The sequence below is a fragment of the Stigmatopora nigra genome, chromosome 4, assembly GCF_051989575.1.
Source record: "Stigmatopora nigra isolate UIUO_SnigA chromosome 4, RoL_Snig_1.1, whole genome shotgun sequence".
Taxonomy (NCBI): domain Eukaryota; kingdom Metazoa; phylum Chordata; class Actinopteri; order Syngnathiformes; family Syngnathidae; genus Stigmatopora; species Stigmatopora nigra.
In genome coordinates this window covers 14385573-14405657 of record NC_135511.1, presented here as the reverse complement: position 1 = coordinate 14405657, position 20085 = coordinate 14385573, and the positions used below count along the sequence as shown (strand labels likewise).

The window sequence follows — 20085 nt, the reverse complement described above, 5'->3', positions numbered from 1 at the left end:
GCGCTGCCGCCGCCCCCACCGCAGCCCACCCTTAGCCCACCCCAACCTTCTTGCTGCGAGCGCTGTTTCTTCCCCTGGATGTTCGTTTCGCACCATGCAGACGGTCCCTTGGCCCAGCCTGACGGTTCAGCGTTACCCCTCCCCCACCGCCGTGCTCCGTTTCACTCAAAGATGGCGTCGGCTCGAGAGCCTCTGGTCTCTGGCTGCATTTTCAGGCTTGTTGTTGTCTCTGTTTTGCGCGCTTTCGGAACCTTTCCTCCAGCGGATCAACACCCTATTCCGGTGAGTAATGAGATTTGAAGGACGTGGTGGGATCGCGGTTTCTTGTTAACGGGGTATCTCGAATCGGGGCTCGCCCCCCACCACCCCCCTTCCCAGCAAAGCAGAACCGGAGCTCGGGTTTTTGGGGGGACTTCGAGAGGAAGAGGGAGAGAGGGGTACGGTGGTCTGCTAAGCACTGGGAAGGAAGGGTGGGGGGAGGTACGGAGAGGGGAGCCGAGGCCTAGCTAATCGGCTCCAGCGGCCTTGTCTTCACCGCACCGCAGGCTGCTTGGAGTCTTACGTGGGAGGGAGGCTGGTGGTGGAGGGCGATCGGCGGCTAGGTGGGGATCGCTAGCCGGGGCTCGTCACAGCGGTCGGCGGCGGCGGAGCATGCGACCCGCGGGGCCTCTCCGGGGGTATGTAGTCCTCGATGTTTTTGCCTAAGATGCATCAATTCCTGCACTTGGTGATATGGCTCTAAGCAACTTGCATTGTGCCCAATACAAGGCCGCGATCTTACCTTAATAAGAGAATGTCATTCGAATTGGGATCGTTTGGTCGTGCGGGTTTTGATGCGGTTGTTGTGGCTAGCAAAGATCCGAGTTGGGGGGTATTGTGCGGGTGTTTTGCCGGCTGTTTCTTTCTCGTTGTTTACGTTTTGGCTCTGCAAGGAACCTTAGCAAAACAATCGTAAGGTTAGCATAGTGGCTAGCTGTTGGCGCTAGCTTGCTAAACAACAGCATTTAGCGGGAATGCTTGTTGTTACACACGGGGCTGCTTATTGTGCTAGGGAGTGTAAACAAAACAAAAGGTAACAGTTTGGGATCTGAGAGTTAACTGTTTAAGCTTTGATTTTTTAAAAATCTTACCCACACGGCTTGTGTTTGCTAACTGTATGTTTTGACTACATTGTGTTTGCTTTCTCAGAATAAAATAGTAGGATGGTCATTTTAACACTCATGCTAGACTTGTTGACAGTACATATTTATTTTGTACACTTCTAATCTACAAGAGGAAATTGCATGATTGTAGTTACTCATGTTCATTTTGCAGCAGTGCAATTAGATTTTTGTTTATTTACCTTTATGGTTTGGTGTTTGGGTTCAATTTAGATCAAATTCTAACAATATTTTCTCTCTTTTTGTATCTTCTGTACAGGTTGGTGCTACTGAAGTGCAGTAGACATGATGGTGATCAACTTGGTCTGCTCCATCCTTTTATTGAGAAGCCCCGACTGCTGGAGTTGGAATTCACTGTGAAAGGATAAGAGAGGGCAAACGACTGTGACGACTGAAGCATCCAACCTACCTAAAACTACAATACAACCCGGACACTGGTCCAGATTTTCTTCACTAACATGAAACCCATCTTTTGGAGGACATGGTCATCTTTTGCCACTCACATTGAGATGAGAGTTTGACTGTTAAACTCCCTGGTTTACTGTTAAGACACCCTTATTCTATTCTGACATATTTAGTTATTTCAAGACTCGTCTCTGTCCTGTGACGAAAGTGGGTGGGTCTGCATTTACTGGGTGGGGGAGTGGGTTTTGGGGGGGTTGTGCTATGATCAGCTGCTCACTACCGTGTTGTTCATTCTCTGCTTCAGAGAGAGTCTCTGTGCGTCCACAAGACAAGGGATAGTAAGCGGAGAAGAAGCAGTAGACGGAGACGCCAAGGAGGGGTCGGCGCTTCGGCGCAGGCCAGGTTAGGTCTGTGATTTGACTCTGTAGTTCGCTTTTTTCCTATTTTCTCTTCTGGTGATTGTGGGAAGCCAACCGGGGCCACCGCGCCCTGAGAGACTGCAGCCATGGTGAAACTGGCCAACCCCACATACACCCAATGGATCCTGGAGGCCATCAAGAAGGTGAAGAAACAGAAGCAACGTCCATCTGAGGAACGTATTTGCAATGCTGTTTCCATGTCCCATACTCTGGATCGCAAAACTATTCTGGAACAGTTAGAGCTTAGTGTCAAAGATGGAACTATCCTTAAGGTGACCAATAAAGGTCTTAACTCGTACAAAGACCCTGAAAACCCTGGACGTTTTGTTCTCCCAAAACAAAAAGGAAGTGGCAGCTCTGGAGGAGGCAGCAGTCATGGTGGTGGTGGCGGTGGTGGAAGCAGCAGTGGTGTTAGCTTCCAAAGCCATATGGGCAAAAGACCTGGACTTGACTGGAACAAGTTAATCAAGCGGGCATTGGAGGGCCTCCATGAGCCAGGTGGTTCTTGCTTGAAAAACATTGAGCGCTTTCTTAAGTGCCAGGCTGATGTGGCAGCTTACTTATCAGGCAGTGGCTCCATGGGGCCTGGCATCTTCCACCAACAGCTGAGGGTTGCCCTCAAAAGGGCCGTGGCGCACGGACGCGTGGCAAAACACGGGCCACTTTTTCAGTTCATCAGCCGCAGCAGCTCCCATCACGACGGCACCGGGACGGTTTCTTTGGAATCGCTGCCTCCGGTTCGTCGGCTGCCTCATGAAAAGGATAAGGTGAGATTTTAACTGTTCAGTATATACACAAAACACTCAAAAGATGATGCTGAGTTTTAGTAGTCATCCCTCAGTGGGGTGTAGAATATTCATTTGAAGTTCTGATTTGCAACTGCACACCGTGTAGCTTTGCTTTTGTTAGCCGACTTTAACTAGACGGACTTAAACAATTTGGATGACAGTTTGACAAGGAACCCATTTGCAATTCTGTTGCTTATGGTCCGTGTAAACTGTGTAAGTGTGTCGTTATTTTATTAGATGTCTGCTAGGTCAGTTGAGAGGGAAAGGTCAACAAGGGGAGGAAGTCTTCCAGTCTGTTTGGATTGACTGCTGCTCTTTTAGCAGGAAGGACAAATGTGGGAAGTGTGTTGAGCTAAAAGAAGCGCGAGAGTATGTAGTAGTGGCGTATGAGGCTGGATGATGCAAGTTACAAAGCTCTAAACGAGAGGGGCAGAGAGACGTGGAGGGAGAAGAAAGCAAAAGAGGCAGAATGAGCTGGAGAGCGCGGGAGAGGCAGACATGCAGGCGACAGAGGAGAGCGGGAACACACCCACTTTTGTAACCTGATCAGAGAGACGCAAAACGGCCGGTTGCTAACCTCTGCTTCTAAGGACCATGAAAGAGTACACACACAAATGTCCAGACTGGAAAAAATACAAGCTCAAGGAGGGTTCAGATTTATGTCCATGTACAAACTTTGGTAGTTTTTTTCACTCCCTTGCACTGTCAACTAGCTTTAGGTGTCGTCACCCGCTGACCCGTTCAGACATTTGATCCTGGAGGACTTGCACGACTTCACGCTACTGTTTTGACTGGCTCCTGTCTTTATCTGTGCCCTTTGTGGGTGTGTGTGTGCTGGTTCAAGCCCCCCGGAAGGCTGGAAGCAGACGTAGAGATTAGCCAAGAGAGCAGGCTGACGATCATATGGGGTCTGTGTGACATAGTGACCCGCTTGGATCACAACAATCCACTTCCAAAGATGACCAGATATCAACCTTGGCTATGACTCAGCTTCTGGTTACTTTGCTGTCATTTAAAAACATAAGTGTCCTATATCAAGTAGTTTTCATGAATTTATTTTAAATCCTTTAACACTGCAAAGTGGATTGGACATTTAGTGATATCAAAAGGACAGAAATATGAATAGAGTAAGGTCATAAGCATAGTTTTTCTATTTTTGTTCATTTGATTTTCCCTTTTTTCGTCTTTATAATTCTAATGCACAGCTGGTGTCCAGATATGCCGACATCACATTTTAGGTTATGCGAGGCACCATTTATATAACGATTAACACTTAAGGAATGTCAATACTGTGGCCCACATGTCACAAAATGTGATCTAGACATATGTGAACATTATGTGCTATTGAGATTATGCTTCTTTTTAAACTCCCTCCAAAAGGTTTAGAATAGCACTTATAGATTACCCAGTAGATATTTTGTGAATAATATTGGGCTTAGCATTGTGGAAAACCTGAGAAAATATTGGCATGAAAGAATGAATAGATTCCTTTTTTCTTCCTGTTATTGATTGCTATCTTTACTGGACTGTACTCTATGCTAAATTTGTTTGCTCTGTACATTCCATGCAAGGCAGCCTGGGCTAACAAGCCTTTTTAAACAGTGCGTGTAACAGTCACAGGCCATTGCATCCATGATGGCCCTACAGTTTTCAGAGCCTTCCATTGGCGCATCATTGCCACATTGCTTTGCTTGATTGCCACAGTTATGATTTCTCTCAGAGAAAAGGGGCAAATGAGGAAAAAAAATCTAAACAAATAGCCAAGCATCAATGCTGACCTCATCTGTGAACTTTCCATGCTGAATACTCTGACGTTTGGGTCAGACCGTACAATTCGACCGTCCCCGGCACCCCCTCATCCTTAATAGGGTGCCATTGCCAGGTCATGAAGGGGGAGGCGGCTAGGGATCGAAGTCAACCAGGGGTCATGGATATATAGACTCCAAACCTCATTGCCTCCCTGAGCACCCGTTAGCGGTATGAAGCGTTGGCCATTAGTTGGGATGGGCTTTGACGGCGAGCCTTTGTGCGCCGAGCGCTGTGATTACATAGTTGTGTGTGCATGATGGTCGTCCCGTCATAATAGGAAAGAGCGATATCCCTGCCCTGCGATTGCCCTCTTCCCAACAGCTGGAGAGGGGTGAACCAGAGTTCTCGATGTCGACGTGCAGTGTCACGCTGAGGACGTGTGAAAAAGACACTTGCGCCTACACACACACACCCATACAGTGATTTCCCTCCGAAACCGGCCACTGACCATGGAACTAGATTGGCAATTTCACACACACTGCAGTTTTTGCATGCTTTGGCCACTTGAGGTTACAATATATACTATGAATGCTAATTGATATTCTTTTCTGTGCTAGTCATCGCCACTTATGGGCTCAATCCCCGTGTGTTTCGACTGTAATACGGTACACCAAGGGTGTCAGACTTGGGTTGGTTTATGGGCCGCGTTAACGTCAACTCGATTTCATGTGGGGCATTTTTGATATAATATTTAGATTTTTCTTTTTTTTATAAATGGATTAAAAGCCCCCAATATTGTGTTTTTTATAGATCTAAAACAGTTTATTTTAGCTTTTTTTAGATATATATTTAGATTTTACAAAATCATTTTTGAACTAAAAACTGAAAAAAATGATTAAAAAATTATAATTATTGATTTAAAAAGGGGAAAATCAGGAAATGTAATATATATCTATACTCTTCATTTTAATATGATCCTAAAACTGAAAGTCGGTACTCATCATTTACTTTACCGGATCGTTGTGTAAAACTACACTGTGAAATATTTTGGTTCCAGATTTTAAAATGGCTTAGACTAGTAAATGTGCAGACCTCACAGACAGAATCAGCGGGCTAAAACTCTACAAAACTAACATTATTTTCCTGCCAGGGCAAACGAACAGTTGCCTTTTGCTCTCCAACCGCCACGACGTCAATGGCATTTTGGCTTCATAAGGTCTTCCATATGGGATAACCTCACCTCCCCACAAATGGAGGCAAATGTGCCACGCAGCTGTGGAAGAGATGCTGGAGAGCAGCCAACCCTCTCCAATCGACACTGTCATTTCACTCTATCTGTGGTTTGCATGCATTTGCAAGGAAAGTTGAACACATTGACGTGTCTTAAACCTTGAAATAGAATCTTAAGGTATTTTAATGGTCTTAATTTGCAAGGCATGTCCCGTCAATAGTCGTCAGTGTGCTTGTGTTCAGGCGGCAATAAGAAAGGGGTGTGTTGGGGGTTGCAGGGATTGGATCCCCATTTTAATGAGATCCTTGACTTGAGACAAGGACAACAGTAATGTTTTTTTTTCCCTTCTTGTTCTTGTTTTGCTCGTTATTCCTTACTTCTCCCTCTCCATTGTTCTCTCTATGCCGTCTCAATATCATGTTCTCTCTTTGGATAACAACAGCCAGTTGTATTAAAAAGAAAACCAGGCCACTTCTGTTTTGTATTCTCTGCACTACGATCATGTGAAGTGGAGTCTCAAGAAGCTATTGCTGAGCATTTGAAAGTGTTGAGCTAATCCTAAAAAAAGCTTTTGTGCATGGCTGGTTAAAACCTGACCGCCTATGTGTGTTTATACATGTGCGTGCTACTCGTAGCAACTCTCAAGTGGCATTTCAAGTCCACCCTGTTAATATAACTAACTGATAACAGTTGTGGGGTGTGCCTTTCCTGGCTTAGGATCACAGTTTGGCACCGGATAGTATAAAGGGCTGCATGCTGAACATGAATAGACACCTTATTTTAGACTTATAAGACAGCGTAAATGTAGAATGGCAAATGGTAGCCATGGCGATTGATTCCAAAGACCTGCTGATTTGTAGAAATGAAGGGATATCCCGAACGAAAGCAACGCTGTGGTGATGAATGAAGTGCAAAATTGTTCCCAGGCGAAATGTGTAGATCGCATTTCATTGCTATGAATTCCCTGTCACACTGAAAGCGGATTAGCTTTTCATTTTGGAGTTTCTGTTGGGGATTCATTTAGAGTGGCAACTGGTAACAGAAATCATCCTGGAGTGTGGGTGTCTCTGTATAAGGTGTCTGGAAAGGCCCACTGCTGCTTTCCGAGTTTTTTTTCTTATCTGGATTCGGCCTACTTGGCAGAGAAACATGTTACATGTCAGATGGGGATTGAGGTGTCTTTTCTTTATAACCTCCCGGTAGAATTCTGCATTCTTTTGATTTACCCACTCTTGCATAATATTTAATAGGGATGGCCCTGATTAGAAATCGTATCCGAATTTATCGGAAATTGGGCCTAATTGTGTCCTGGAGGATTGGAATCGGGTAAAAAAAAAGATTGTGTATTTAAGTATATGTTTTGCAGTACCGTGCTCTGCAAGAGAATTACAAATGGGACATTTCGTTCAATTTAAGCCATTTTTTGCAGCTTATTCTTTACAGCATTACTTTAATTGTTGACCTCCTTTCCTGACACCTACTCGCCATGCCTCTCTCGACATCCCAGCGCTTGGGTGGCAGGGTTAGGGGAGGCTGTATGAAGGTGGCTGGGTTTAAAGAAAATTAACCCAATAAATCAAGTTGCTGCTTCTGTCTCCTCCCTGTCAGGACCCACTGGCCTCCCATACTTCAACAGCTATGCACACAATGATACACAGTGGTGCTTATGTAGCATTGGTGGAGTTAAACCTGTTGTCATAACTTACATAGACTAAAAAAATATATATATTTTTTTAAATGGACAATTTGATGATAGATTTTTTTTCGATTTAATTGTTTGTCAGGATAAGGGATACAGATGCCAGTTTTAGACAGACTAAATATAAACACTTACCTTGGAGTACACTCGCTAATAATGGGTACCAACATTTAAAAGTTCCTTTGTCTTGCAATTGGGATATTTTATATGGGAAAACTTTTCTTAATTTTTGGATTGTCGCAAACAAGGCTTGAGAGAATTATTTATCAAAATAAACATGACACTTATATGGTCTTAGACAGGTGTTTGATGTGGTTTCTATAGCTTAAAGGTAGAGTTGCCCATTTTAAAAGCAAGCATATGTCTTGGTGTTGACTAATGTTTCACAGTATTAGATATGTAATGTTAATATCAAATAGATTGAAATGACTAAAACAAGGTTTTAACAAGTTTCCAACATCCTAATGGAGGCAATCAATCCAGTTACTCTTTGCTCCCCATCTATCGTTAAACCAAAAGTGGATAGAAACACTGACAGGTGTCAGTGTGAACATAATGTCTCCCATGTTGGTCATCCCAATCAGTTACTCCGACACAGTCCATCAGTATTGCTTTACTACTACATCCACTGAGTATTCCACACACTGTTTTGCACAACAAGGTCAGTTCTACAAATTAGTAAGCAATGTGAGGCCTCCAAGCTCTTTACTAATAGAATATTTGTTCAACACAACATGAAGGTTTGTCTGATAACAAACTCCTCCCGGGGCACGAATGACACGCTTTGTTTTGACCTTCAAATTGACCGTGTAATGTTTTTTTCTAGCCGGTGGCGGAGCCAATTCCTATCTGCAGCTTCTGTTTGGGGACCAAGGAACAAAATCGCGATAAGAAGCCTGAGGAGCTCATCTCCTGCGCTGACTGTGGCAATAGTGGTGAGTATCTTTTAAAATTCTTCATATGCCTCCATTGTATCGCTCCTAACTTGAGATCTTGGATGCACAATGTGAATTTAGTCCTTGTATAAGTCTTATATTACTGTAAGACCACGATTGTGTTTCTACATGTTTGTGAATGGGTTTCTACCTGTTTGCAGGCCACCCGTCTTGTCTCAAGTTCTCTCCAGAACTCACGGTGAGAGTCAAGGCACTGTGGTGGCAGTGCATCGAATGCAAAACCTGCAGCAGCTGTCAAGATCAAGGAAAGAATGCGGTGAGAGGATGAGCGAATATAGCAGAGTGGCAGTGAAGCCTCTGTTCTTTGCTTAAGAGCCAGATATATATGCATGTAGCCATATTGTATCTGTACTTCTGACATGTGCTATTTTAGTCTGCCTGCCTTGTTCATTGTTATTTTCATTATAGGACATCATTGGGATTCAAAAGATACAACCAGGCACCTTTTTTTTAAATCTGTTGCACAATTTGTCATTCCAGACTTTTTATATTGATGTTGATACATCAGGAAAAATGTTTTTTTTAATAGTTATTTATGTATTCAACATGCCCAGTGCAATTATATAGCAAGTCGGAGGTGCAGATGTATTACTATTGGCGATACAGTCATTTGTAATTATCTGTTTATGTTTTTGTGTTTAGGACAATATGTTATTTTGTGATTCATGTGATCGGGGTTTCCACATGGAATGCTGTGATCCACCCCTCACACGGATGCCCAAAGGTAAATAAACTCCCTAACTTTGTACCCAGGTCTCTATTACATCTTAACAGCCTCTCATAAAGTCAATCATTTATCTAATATGCCTCAATGAGTGAGATTTATATTTCTAGATAATGTACACATTAAATCTACAACAGTCATGTGGAATCACATGTTTAGTGTTTCTCTCATTGCCTTTCTCATTGTAAGACCCATAAAACTTTTTTTTTTTTTTTTTTAGGAATGTGGATTTGTCAAATCTGCCAACCCAGGAGGAAGGGAAAGAATCTTTTACATGAAAAGGCAGCACAAATCAAACGACGCTATAACGCACCACTTGGCAGGCCCAAAAACCGGTAAAGAAATATATGCACTTTCTATACAGCATGCACGCAACACCATTTTTTTTCCTCATTCAAATCATGTGTTCAACAGACATGATGTAAAAATTAGTTAATAACTTTTATTTTTTATTGTCCGCTCAGGCCCGGGCGACCCTTCAAGAAACTAGTTGGCCGCGCTCGGCGGAAGCGTTCGGCCTCCCCGAATTCCTCGTCCAGCTCCTCTTGCGAAGGTTACCCCGGCGATGACCGACTACTTTTCTCAATGCGGGATACTGACGACCTGACACAAAGCAGTCTTCGCTTTAACAACAAGACCAAGGGATTAATCGATGCCCTCACCAAATTTTTTACACCTTCACCCGAGGGTCGAAAGGCACGCCAAGAAGTGGTGGACTACTCGGAACAGTGTCGTATCAGAAAGAAAGCCAATCGTAAGGGAGAGGGAGATGATAGGACAGGTAGGTTATTGTTATTTGCTCATAATTATAGTTTTCTCTAGAGAATATTCTTATTATTATTGAGTGTGTGACGTGGCATATGATTTATTCTGTTTTTTTCACCATTTTTAGACAATCAGGAAGGCAGCGATTGGCGAGATGACGACGACAGACTGCCTGGTCATGAAAATCTAACTGAAAAAGATATTGAGCTCTTTAGACACATCCAGGATCTGGCATTACAGGTATATAATTTATTGCACCCCCCCCCCCCCAAAAAAATAATTAATGTAGAATGAGTGATAAAAGGAGATAAAAAAATAGCATATGACATATTTTATTACTGTCATTAAATGTGTTTTCTTTACTCACATTACTGTGTTTTCTCTAGTGGTAGTGTATGATGTAAGCTTCCTATTTTTATTATTATTATTTAAATCCTTTTTTTTTTTTTTATTTGCTCACATCAACAGAAAGTGGGCGTAACAGGTCCACCGGACCCACAGATGCGATGTCCAGCAGTCATTGAATTTGGAAAGTTTGACATCCAGACGTGGTATTCTTCTCCCTACCCGCAGGAATACAGCAGGTGCACAGTTTACTCGAAATTGTTTATTTTTATTATTTTGGCATGCTCCTGGACACGAATATAATTATATCTGGAATGACGAGCAGGAACAGAGAGATGCATTAAATAGATAGCAATTGTTATTCAATTTGCAAATGTCTATTGTATTGAATTGGGGCTCTTTTCAGTTGTTTGAGCAGGAAATATCTCACATTATTTGTCGTAGTAGTGAATCTGTTTAGTATTTGACATTCACTGCCAGTATTTAAAAAAAAAGTGCACTAACCTTTATCATGTTACACCTTTCTTTTGTTTTGTTTTTAGACTACCCAAACTATACCTTTGTGAGTTTTGTTTGCGCTACATGAAGAGCCGTAGCATCCTCTATCAACACATGAAGAAATGCAGCTGGTTCCATCCTCCAGCTAATGAGATTTACAGGAAAGATGACGTGTCTGTGTTTGAGGTAAACACTCCTACTGAAAGATGGTCAAAATAATACCATTATAAATAACAGCATTCTAAAATGAGGAATTATCCTGCTATAGAGAAATCAAAATTCATATAAAGGACATTCTTCCAATTACAGCACAATAATGTACATTCACTTACAGTTGATTAACATTGATTAAATGCTCAGTTGAGTTGATTGACTGGTGTTTTTTCAGCATTAAGGAAATTATCAAATGTCAACTAATATTCAATATAGACTATATAATACAATTTCTCAATGTAATGATTACAACCAATATTGATTTTCTCATAATGTTGTATTGCTTCTCTATAGGTGTATTCAGGCCTAATACTACTTAGAACTCAATCTTATCTGTCTCTATGGCTCCCTAAACTTCATTTATTTTTTTTAAACTGCATTTGACCTCTTCTCCGATTAGCATTGGCTGAATGAGTAGCTTCCATTTAGCACTCATGTCTGTTCTCTCAATAATCTATTTGAAAGGTCGATGGAAATGTGAGCACAATCTACTGCCAGAACTTGTGCCTATTGGCCAAGCTTTTTCTCGATCACAAGACCCTCTACTACGATGTGGAACCCTTCCTTTTCTATGTCCTCACGCAAAATGACAACAAAGGTTGCCACCTTGTCGGCTACTTTTCTAAGGTAAGCATAGATGGTTTCATTTTGTGAGAATTTCCTCATTACATCTCTTTAAATGCTTGTATCCTGCCAAAAAAATCGTTAAAAATCCAGCTGTCTCAGTCATTATTATTCTCTAATGGTGTACTATGTGTCTTTTCAGGAGAAACACTGCCAACAGAAATACAACGTATCATGCATCATGATTCTTCCGCAGTACCAGCGAAAGGGCTATGGGCGATTTCTCATTGATTTCAGTAATTATCTCTCCTTGTCAAACACAATTCGGATTTACTATATTGACATAAACTTGTTAATTAGAAAGTAAACTTAGTAGCACAATTTTTTATTTCATTCTGAAAGAAACACTGATAGTAATTATTGTTGCAATGTGTCTTTTCTTCTTGCAGGTTACTTACTATCTAAGCGTGAGGGTCAGCCCGGATCACCAGAGAAGCCTCTCTCAGATCTCGGCCGGCTTTCTTACATGGCCTATTGGCGCAGTGAGGTCCTAGAGTGCCTCCATAGGGTTCATGACCGGCAGATCACAATTAGACAGCTCAGCAAACTTACTGGGATTTGCCCGCAGGATATCACCACAACGCTATACAGCCTCAATATGCTTGAGCAACGGGGAGAGAGGTCAGAAAACTAAATATAGCTTCTCATCAGAGCTAACATTCTCTTTAGCTTGGTAGTGATGATTGGGCTACCTGAAAAAATACAGCACTTAAAAATAAAATTTAGTCAAGTTGCGCTCGATGCTTATAGGCCATCACTATGTGACAATATATACCACTGGTGTCAAAGTGGCGGCCCGGGGGCCAAATCTGGACAGCGGCATCATGTTGTGCGGCCCAAGAAAGCAAATCATGAGTGCCGACTTTCTGTTTTAGGGTCAAATTCAAACGGTTAGATATGTACATTACATTTCCCCTTTTTAAAATCAACCATTGCAATATTTTCAATCCAATTCTATTTCTTTTGTGTTTTCAAAGCACTTTTTGTAAGATCTAAAAATAAATATAAAGATATTTTCTGTTTTCCACTTTAATATTGAACATAATTAAAATATATATTTTGTTACCATTTGAAATGAAAAACATCTTTAAAAGAATGTTTCATTACTAAGAAAAAAAAGCCCATATAATATATATTATAATGATTGATTTCTCCCCCTTTGTCAGATTGGTCCTCGTGCGACGAGATACGCTAATAGATAGCCACATGGCTCGTCTCAAAGCTCGACCTCGACAACTCGAAGTTGACCCAGAGTGTCTTCGATGGACTCCTGTCATTGTTACTAATACTGTAGTATCGGATGCTGATGAGGATGAAGATGAAGAGGATCAAGAACCAACGGCGGAAGACCGGAAAGAGGTAAACATTTTTCTGATTACCTTACAACTGCACTTTAACCAGTGTATGCCAGCATTTAAAGAAGCAGCCATTATAATTGTATCTTCTTGTTTTTTTAATAGATCAAACCAAGCATTAAGCTACCATCATTGTCCTGGCACATGCGTCAGGCAAAGAAAAGAGAAGAAGAAGATGAGGAGGAAGAGGAGGATGAGGAGGATGAAGAATTGGAGGAAGAAGAAGAGAGAAAGGGGTTTCTAGGATTTCCAGTCAACCAAAGTACTCCATCGTCACCTCCAGTCCGTTGTCTGCCTGCCCCAAAGCAACCACGCCCACCCCCGCCAGCCAATGGTGAACGCAGACCCCGAGGTCGCCCACCCAAAAATTGGCCATGGGGGAAAGGGGTTAGGGATAGCCATCGAGTTGGAAGGCCGCCCAAAGTCTGCCAAATGGAAGATGAAGGCGACGACAATGAGAGGACAGAGGGAGGAAAAATGGGGTCGGCAGCCATTCCATCTTCCGTATTCTCACCAGAGCGAAAAGTAGAGTTGACTAGCTTTCGGACAGTAGACACGGCTCGGCACCCCACCATAGCTCCTACCCGAAGAGGACGACCTCCGAGAAAAAAGAGAGGCCCCAAACCCAGACACATGGAGGAACCGGGGGAGGGGCTCTCACAACTTCCTGGGGTATCCAGGCTCAATGATTCTCCTCCCGTCCGTAAAACTGGTTTCAGTGATAGTAGTGAGGAAGATGAGGAGGAGGAAGAAGAGGAGGAGGAGGATGATGAGGAAGATGAGGACGAGGATGATGAAGACGATGAAGATGAGGAAAGCAGGGCAAGCTCTCCACCGATTTTGACCAAGCCCGTTATGGGACTCAAATGCAAGGTACAAAGAACTGCTCGTTTTATCTGTTTTAACTCTTAACTCTTTGTAAGATAGCAAGTTAGTTTTTAATACTTACAATCAAGAAAGTAAAATTTCCTTGTCTTTTGCCCAGAAGCCGTTGAGAAAACGTCGTTTTCGTCAGCGCAGCCACCCACACAGCAGCGTGGTGACCGAGACCATTTCTGAGACCACCGAGGTTTTGGATGAACCCTTTGTTGACTCGGACTCCGAGAGGCCCATGCCACGGCTGGAGGAAGAGACGGCTATGGGTCACCACCCCTTGCGGCGATACCCGCCTGCCCGCTCCGCACTTGGGTTGTCAGACCCTGCTCCGAAACGGGGACGCCACTGCAACCTCTCTGATTCAGAGGAAGATGGTGAGTGACTTCAATCTTGTTGACTCCTAGATGAAAGTATGTTTTGAATGTCTAAACCAGTATGGGGAAACTGCGGCCCGCGGGCCACGTAGGGCCCGCTAGGCTTTTTAATCCGGCCCGCTGACGTTGTCCAAATGTTTTTTTTTCCCCAAGTTTGCCCACCCCTGCTCTAACCTGTTTCTTCCAATTATCTGTTTTTAGAGCTAACTTCCATCCTGAACCCCGTAGCTGCATTACCATGTCCTTCGGGGAATCAAGCTACCGATCCCGAGGCCCCAGTCAAGAAGAAAAAAGGCTGGCCAAAAGGAAAGAGTCGGAAACCACTGCACTGGAAGAAACGGGGACCTGGAAGACCACCTGGAAGCGGAGCCAACCAACGAGCTGCTGCAGAAAGCCAAGCAAGCGGGACTCCTACACCCCCCAAAATCAAAATGAAGCCAGGGCGGAAACCTCGGACGTGGTATCTCCAGCGTGCCCAAGAAGAAGCGGAGAGACAAGAACAGGAGAAGCAAAGACTGCAAGAACAGCAAATGGACAAAAACCCTTTGCTACTTTCCAATGATCGAAACAGCAAACGTGTTTCCAGAACCATCACGGAAAATAAGGAAAAATACTCGGACGAAGATGATTATCTCCCAATGCCTTTGGAGCAAAAAGTACCAAAAAGGAGAGGTAGACCCCCTAGAAACCCTATGCTCCGTCACCCTCCACCACCTGCTCCAAGACCGCCTCTTAACTCTGAACCAGAAGAGGCAGAAGAAGAAGACGAAGAAGCAGAGAGATCTTGGGAGAACAACAACAAATCTAGTCGTCCATTCTCCCGCCCAATGTTGTCCGCTTCGTCCTCATCGTCCAAGACGCCCCAATTCCGCCCTCCGAGTGTCGATATCGGCGAAAGAGAAGATAACGACGAAGAGGAGGAAAAGGAAGAAGACTTTGAGCAACAAGGTTGTGGAAACCTCACGTCGAGACGAACGCCGGTGGCACCAAGTTCGGGAAGCCGGCGTAGCGAGGACCACGACGCAGATGACGAGGGTGACGGACACTTGGAAGAAAAGAGTAATAGCAGTAGCAGCAACATCAGTAAAAAACGAAAAAATCAAGAGTCTGATGATGACGAGGATGAAGATGAGGATGAAGAACCCGTTTCACATCCAAGCTCTCCTCCGGTTAAAGAAGAACCACAGGGAGGAGAGACTTTTTTAGACACGGAGAACAGCGTGGCCCGGGATTACGTCAGCAAGCAAGAGGAGGACGAAGAGGAAGAAGAGGAGGACCTTGAAGAGCAGGTGCAAGAGGTCAAATGTCAACCCTCCTCTGCTGACCCACAGCAAGAAGATAGACGCCGACGAGAGCAGGAGGAATCTGCCGCCGCCGCTGCTGCTGTGGAAACTGTTACGGCCATGTCTGTTCCCCCAGAACCTATGGAACTTCAACCTTTACAGACCGAGGACAAAGACGTTGCACTTTTAATAGAACCCCAGCATTCACACTCCCACCCGCATCCACACCAGCACTCGGATTTTAAAGAGGATTTGAGTCACCATCATACACATCACGCCCACCATCACTCCAATGAACTGGATTTGGAGACAGTGCAGGCCGTACAGTCTTTGACACAAGGGGAAGCCCAGGATGAAGAGACGGAGACTCATCACGGGGCTTACCAAGACTGTGAAGAGACGCTAGCTGCCTGTCGGACATTACAGAGTTACAGCCATTCAGGGGATGCTGAAGAGGAAGCCCTAGCTTTGGTAGAGGACTGTGGGGCTTCGCAACATAGTAGTCCTCTACCGAATCCTCAAATGCCCCCGCTGTCTGGTCAGTCCGTGCGTTCAGTGAACAGTCCAGGGTTACCTTCAGCCATCATGGAGACGACGACAACTGGGCAGAGGGGTGGGACTCCTGGCCCTACTGGGGCGGGTGGTGGAGGTGGTGGTGGGTACACGCAGATTACCCCAGAACATCCCAGTTCTTTATCGGCCCCTTCCCAGCAGAACATGGAGACATCTCCCATGATGGATGTGCCGTCTGTTTCGGACCACTCGCAGCAAGTTGTTGACAGTGGTTTCAGCGATTTAGGGAGTATCGAAAGTACGACAGAGAACTATGATAACCCCAGTAGCTATGACTCCACCATGGGCGGAGGAAGCAATGGAACTGGGAATGGTGGAAGCGGAGCTGGGATTACTGTGGCAGGAAACTCTTCGGCGTCCTCATCTGTCACGTCTTCCTCCAGCTCGGCCACTCCGTCCACCTCGCAGTCCAACAGTTGCCCCTTCGTGCCAACCCCAAGTTTAACATCTTCCGCGGGGAATGGTGGAACGCCACATGGGTTAGGAAGCTGTAGCCTCATCCAGCAAAGCGGACCTGGCCCTAATAGTGGTCCCGGAGCCAGTAATGTAGGCGGTTCCGTCCCCCAAGCTCCACCTCCTCCCCACCGATCCTCCACTCCTAGTTGTGGCATCAAATCCCCCCAAAGCTGCGGTGTGATCGAAAGACCGCCAAGTACTAATCCGCAATCGTCGCAAAAGAAAGTCTCACAACAACCTCCTCAGCAACAACAACAGCAAACCCCTAATTCCCAGCCTCAACCCTCAGCTCCACCCCCTCCACAGCAACAGCAGCAACCCCTCTCCCAATGCAGCATGGGAAATGGCTTCGGCTCCACCCCCATGATTATGGAGATCCCCGAAAGCGGAGGCGGGGGTGGCGGCCGCACACTCTACGAGCGCATGGGTCAGGACTTCGGCACGGGAGGTTACCCCCAACCCTCCGCGACCTTCAGCCTGGCCAAACTCCAACAGCTCACAAACACCATCATGGATCCGCACGCCATGCCCTACTCTCACTCGGCCTCCGTCACCTCCTACGCCACCAGCGTTTCGCTGTCCAACCCGGCGGGGTTGCCGCCCTCTGCCCACGTGCCTCTTTCCCAAGGCCAGCCCACAATGACTCCACCCCCTAACCTCAGCTCTGGCTCCATGAACTTAGGCTCCCTGCAGCTTCAACGCAACATGCCCACTACCAACATCAGTCTTGGCCCGCCACCCCACACGCAACGACTGCAGGGCCAAATGGCGAGCGTCAAAGGCCACATTTCCATTCGCTCCAAAGCCACTCAGCAACTGGCCCCGGCTCCGCACCAACAGCAACTCTACGGACGTAGCTCTGGGGCGGTAACCATGCAGGGCACACCTCGCACCTTGGCCGTTCAACGCGGCATGATGCCAAACCTCATGCCGACGGCGGCGCCGTACAATTCCATGAACATGACGCCGCTTAATCCCATGTCAGCTGGTTATCGAATGCCCCAGCCCATGATGAACAGTGGTTACCACGGTAATTCTCCGTATATGAATCAGCCAGCTCAATACCCCATGCAAATGCAAATGGGAATGATGGGTGGGCAGGGTTACCCCCAGCAGCCTATGCAGCCAAATCACCACAGCAACATGATGTACACAGGCCCCACCCATCACAGCTATGCCGGTGTCCCAAAACAGTCGCCCTATATGAGCAGATGAAGACGGGGGTCCAAGGCTGATATTTGCTGTACTTTAAATCAGTCTCATTCACATTCTGCGGCGCCGTGGAAGGCGCCATCAGAGCAAGTGAATGGAAACCGATGGGTTTCCCGGTTTTCTGTGTCATCTTTTTGCCCATTCCTCAGAAGATAAGGTATAGATAGATATACGTGGACCAGGTCAGGCCAAGACGGTCCCAGCCAAGTGGCCCAATTGTCTACTTTTGCCTCTCGAGGAGATGGAGGGAGGCGAGAAAGATACACAGAAACAGACAAGGATTCATTCTGATCTCGTATTGTCAGATTGCTAATGCAAAAAGACACTTATCTGATTATATTCAACCATGCACACAATCTTTTGACATAGGAGCCTTACCTTAAAAAAAAGAGACATCGTAGGTGGATACTTGTTTTGTTAATCATGATGTTGGAACTTTTTATTTTTGGTTTTGGAATATCTCTGTGCAGTCTGGCCTCTTGTATGCTTAAGTCTTTATATTTGTGGCATTCTAAAATGGTGGCACACCCTCAAGGGTTCTCTCACAAAGACCCCCAAAAATCTCCCAAGGCATGCCCACCCAGCCTGGCGGAAATTTCTGTGATCAAGGTGGTGTTTTATTCATGTTTCTGTCTTCCTTGATGGCGGACATCATACCAAAACACTGAAAAAGACACAGAGGAGGAGACAAGTGTCTTTTTTTTTGTATCCAATAGTAGCATTCTGTTTTACAGTTTTCTGTCACTTCAACAAATGTAAATATTATGGTACCTCCCATTATGAAGCAACATACAAACAACTACATACATACTGGCTAGTACTTGCATTAACTGACTAGCACCAGAATGTACTACATTCAACTATTCTTGTTCACACTCCACACAACAGTCAGTGTGCAATGTCCATTTTGGGGATGAAGTATTCCGAACAAAAAATTCAATTTAGCTGCTTTAAGGAAAAATTACTCAATTAGCTGACTTCCATGGAAGCAAAGTGTTAAAAGACCCCCCTCCAAAAAAAAAAGGTCAAGATGTCCGCTTATGAAATGTGTATTCTTTTTAACTTTTTTTGGTTATTTTTTTTGTTTTTATACATGCGTTTTATTTTTCTCTTGACCTCTGTGTTTGCTAGAGACACTGCAGTAGACAGTTAGCCTTTATAAAAGGTGTACTTAAAGCCCTGGTGTAGTGCATGGCTTGGCCCACACATAGAGGCGCACACGTATGAAAGCAGGGTCAGAGCTTTGTTGGTGATGGTGTTTAAATGGCGCAAGGTGGAATTGTTCACCTGGTTGCCCATGTACCAGTATTCAAAGTCAAAAAAAAAAAGAGGCGTTTTAGTTTTCTTACAGACCTGACATTGCATACTTTTTTTGTGTCTATTGTTCTGTTCTGAACTTTGTTTTCTTTCTGAATTTTATCAGACTGGGCAGCTTTCTATTATGACCTTAAGCTGACTCTTTTTGACTAAAAAGAACCTGTGTAGAGAACACATTTTTTTCTATAATATAAAAAGGAAATTCTGACATTGATATTGGTACTGTCATTTTTTCCCCTTCACTTCTGTTTCAGGATTTAAAAAAAAAATACAACACTGCATATTTTTTAGATCACTTCTTGGGTAATAATTACTATAAAATTCAAAATAGATAATACAAAAAAAGTTCTACTCACTTTTAGTGATTATAAGATGCCTTTAACCTTTTCATTCCATCTCATCTCTAGAGTTTTTCTATCTTTGTGTAGTATATTAATGCTATTTTAAACAAAAGGACTACAAATATCTAAAGGTCACTTGGCATTTTTTTTACGTGTGTGAGAGTGTGTGTGAGTGTGTATAGGATGACTTCCTTACATTAAAGAGGCATGTAAAAATAAGCTCCGTATATTTCTGTCTGTTTATATCGCTTCCCTTTTTGTATTCTTTGGAATTGTACATGTTTCGTTGTATGCTAAGGGAGTGCAAAATAGAGTGTTTGACTAAGTGCAGAATTCTGTACTTAGCGGCCCTCAACTCTCTTCTCTGTCCCTGTATGTATTTCCATTTATCCGGCCGCAGCCCGTTTCTTAGCAAGTACTTTCAAAGAACTCTGTACATTTTAAAATAAAATGAAAATAAATTATGTTGAGCCATTCATGTTTCTCCTGATGTTATTAGATGGATGTTTTTTTTTCTTTGTATAATTAGGCTTCTGCCACTCAAATTAATTTTTTCTCACCAAATATTCTAAATATTTTTACATTCAAATATTTATCAATGCTACTTTATTTCATATCAATTTCATAGTATTGTTTTGTCATAACTAGACTGCATTCACATTTATATTCACTAATTTTAGGGGTCACAACCTAAATTTTTGTACTTGGAGTGGCATTATACC

General features: G+C 44.1%; 1 protein-coding gene across 2 annotated transcripts; it reads left to right on the top strand.

Annotated features, from left to right (window-relative positions):
* Window positions 1-1822: 1822 nt before the first annotated feature.
* LOC144195313 (histone acetyltransferase KAT6A-like) lies at window positions 1823-19843 on the top strand. 2 transcript variants are annotated; one of them, XM_077714857.1, is made up of 16 exons: window positions 1823-2751; window positions 8278-8386; window positions 8548-8663; window positions 9050-9131; window positions 9352-9466; window positions 9596-9912; window positions 10024-10136; window positions 10365-10480; window positions 10784-10925; window positions 11418-11579; window positions 11719-11812; window positions 11966-12197; window positions 12743-12935; window positions 13037-13804; window positions 13920-14181; window positions 14383-19843. In XM_077714857.1, the coding sequence occupies exons 1-16, from the start codon at window positions 2071-2073 to the stop codon at window positions 17706-17708; spliced, it is 6828 nt and encodes a 2275-aa protein (XP_077570983.1). In that variant the 5' UTR covers window positions 1823-2070; the 3' UTR covers window positions 17709-19843. The 2 variants fall into 2 exon arrangements, with proteins under 2 accessions (XP_077570983.1, XP_077570982.1); XM_077714856.1 differs by having other exon boundaries at window positions 13917-14181.
* The last annotated feature ends 242 nt before the right edge of the window (window positions 19844-20085 follow it).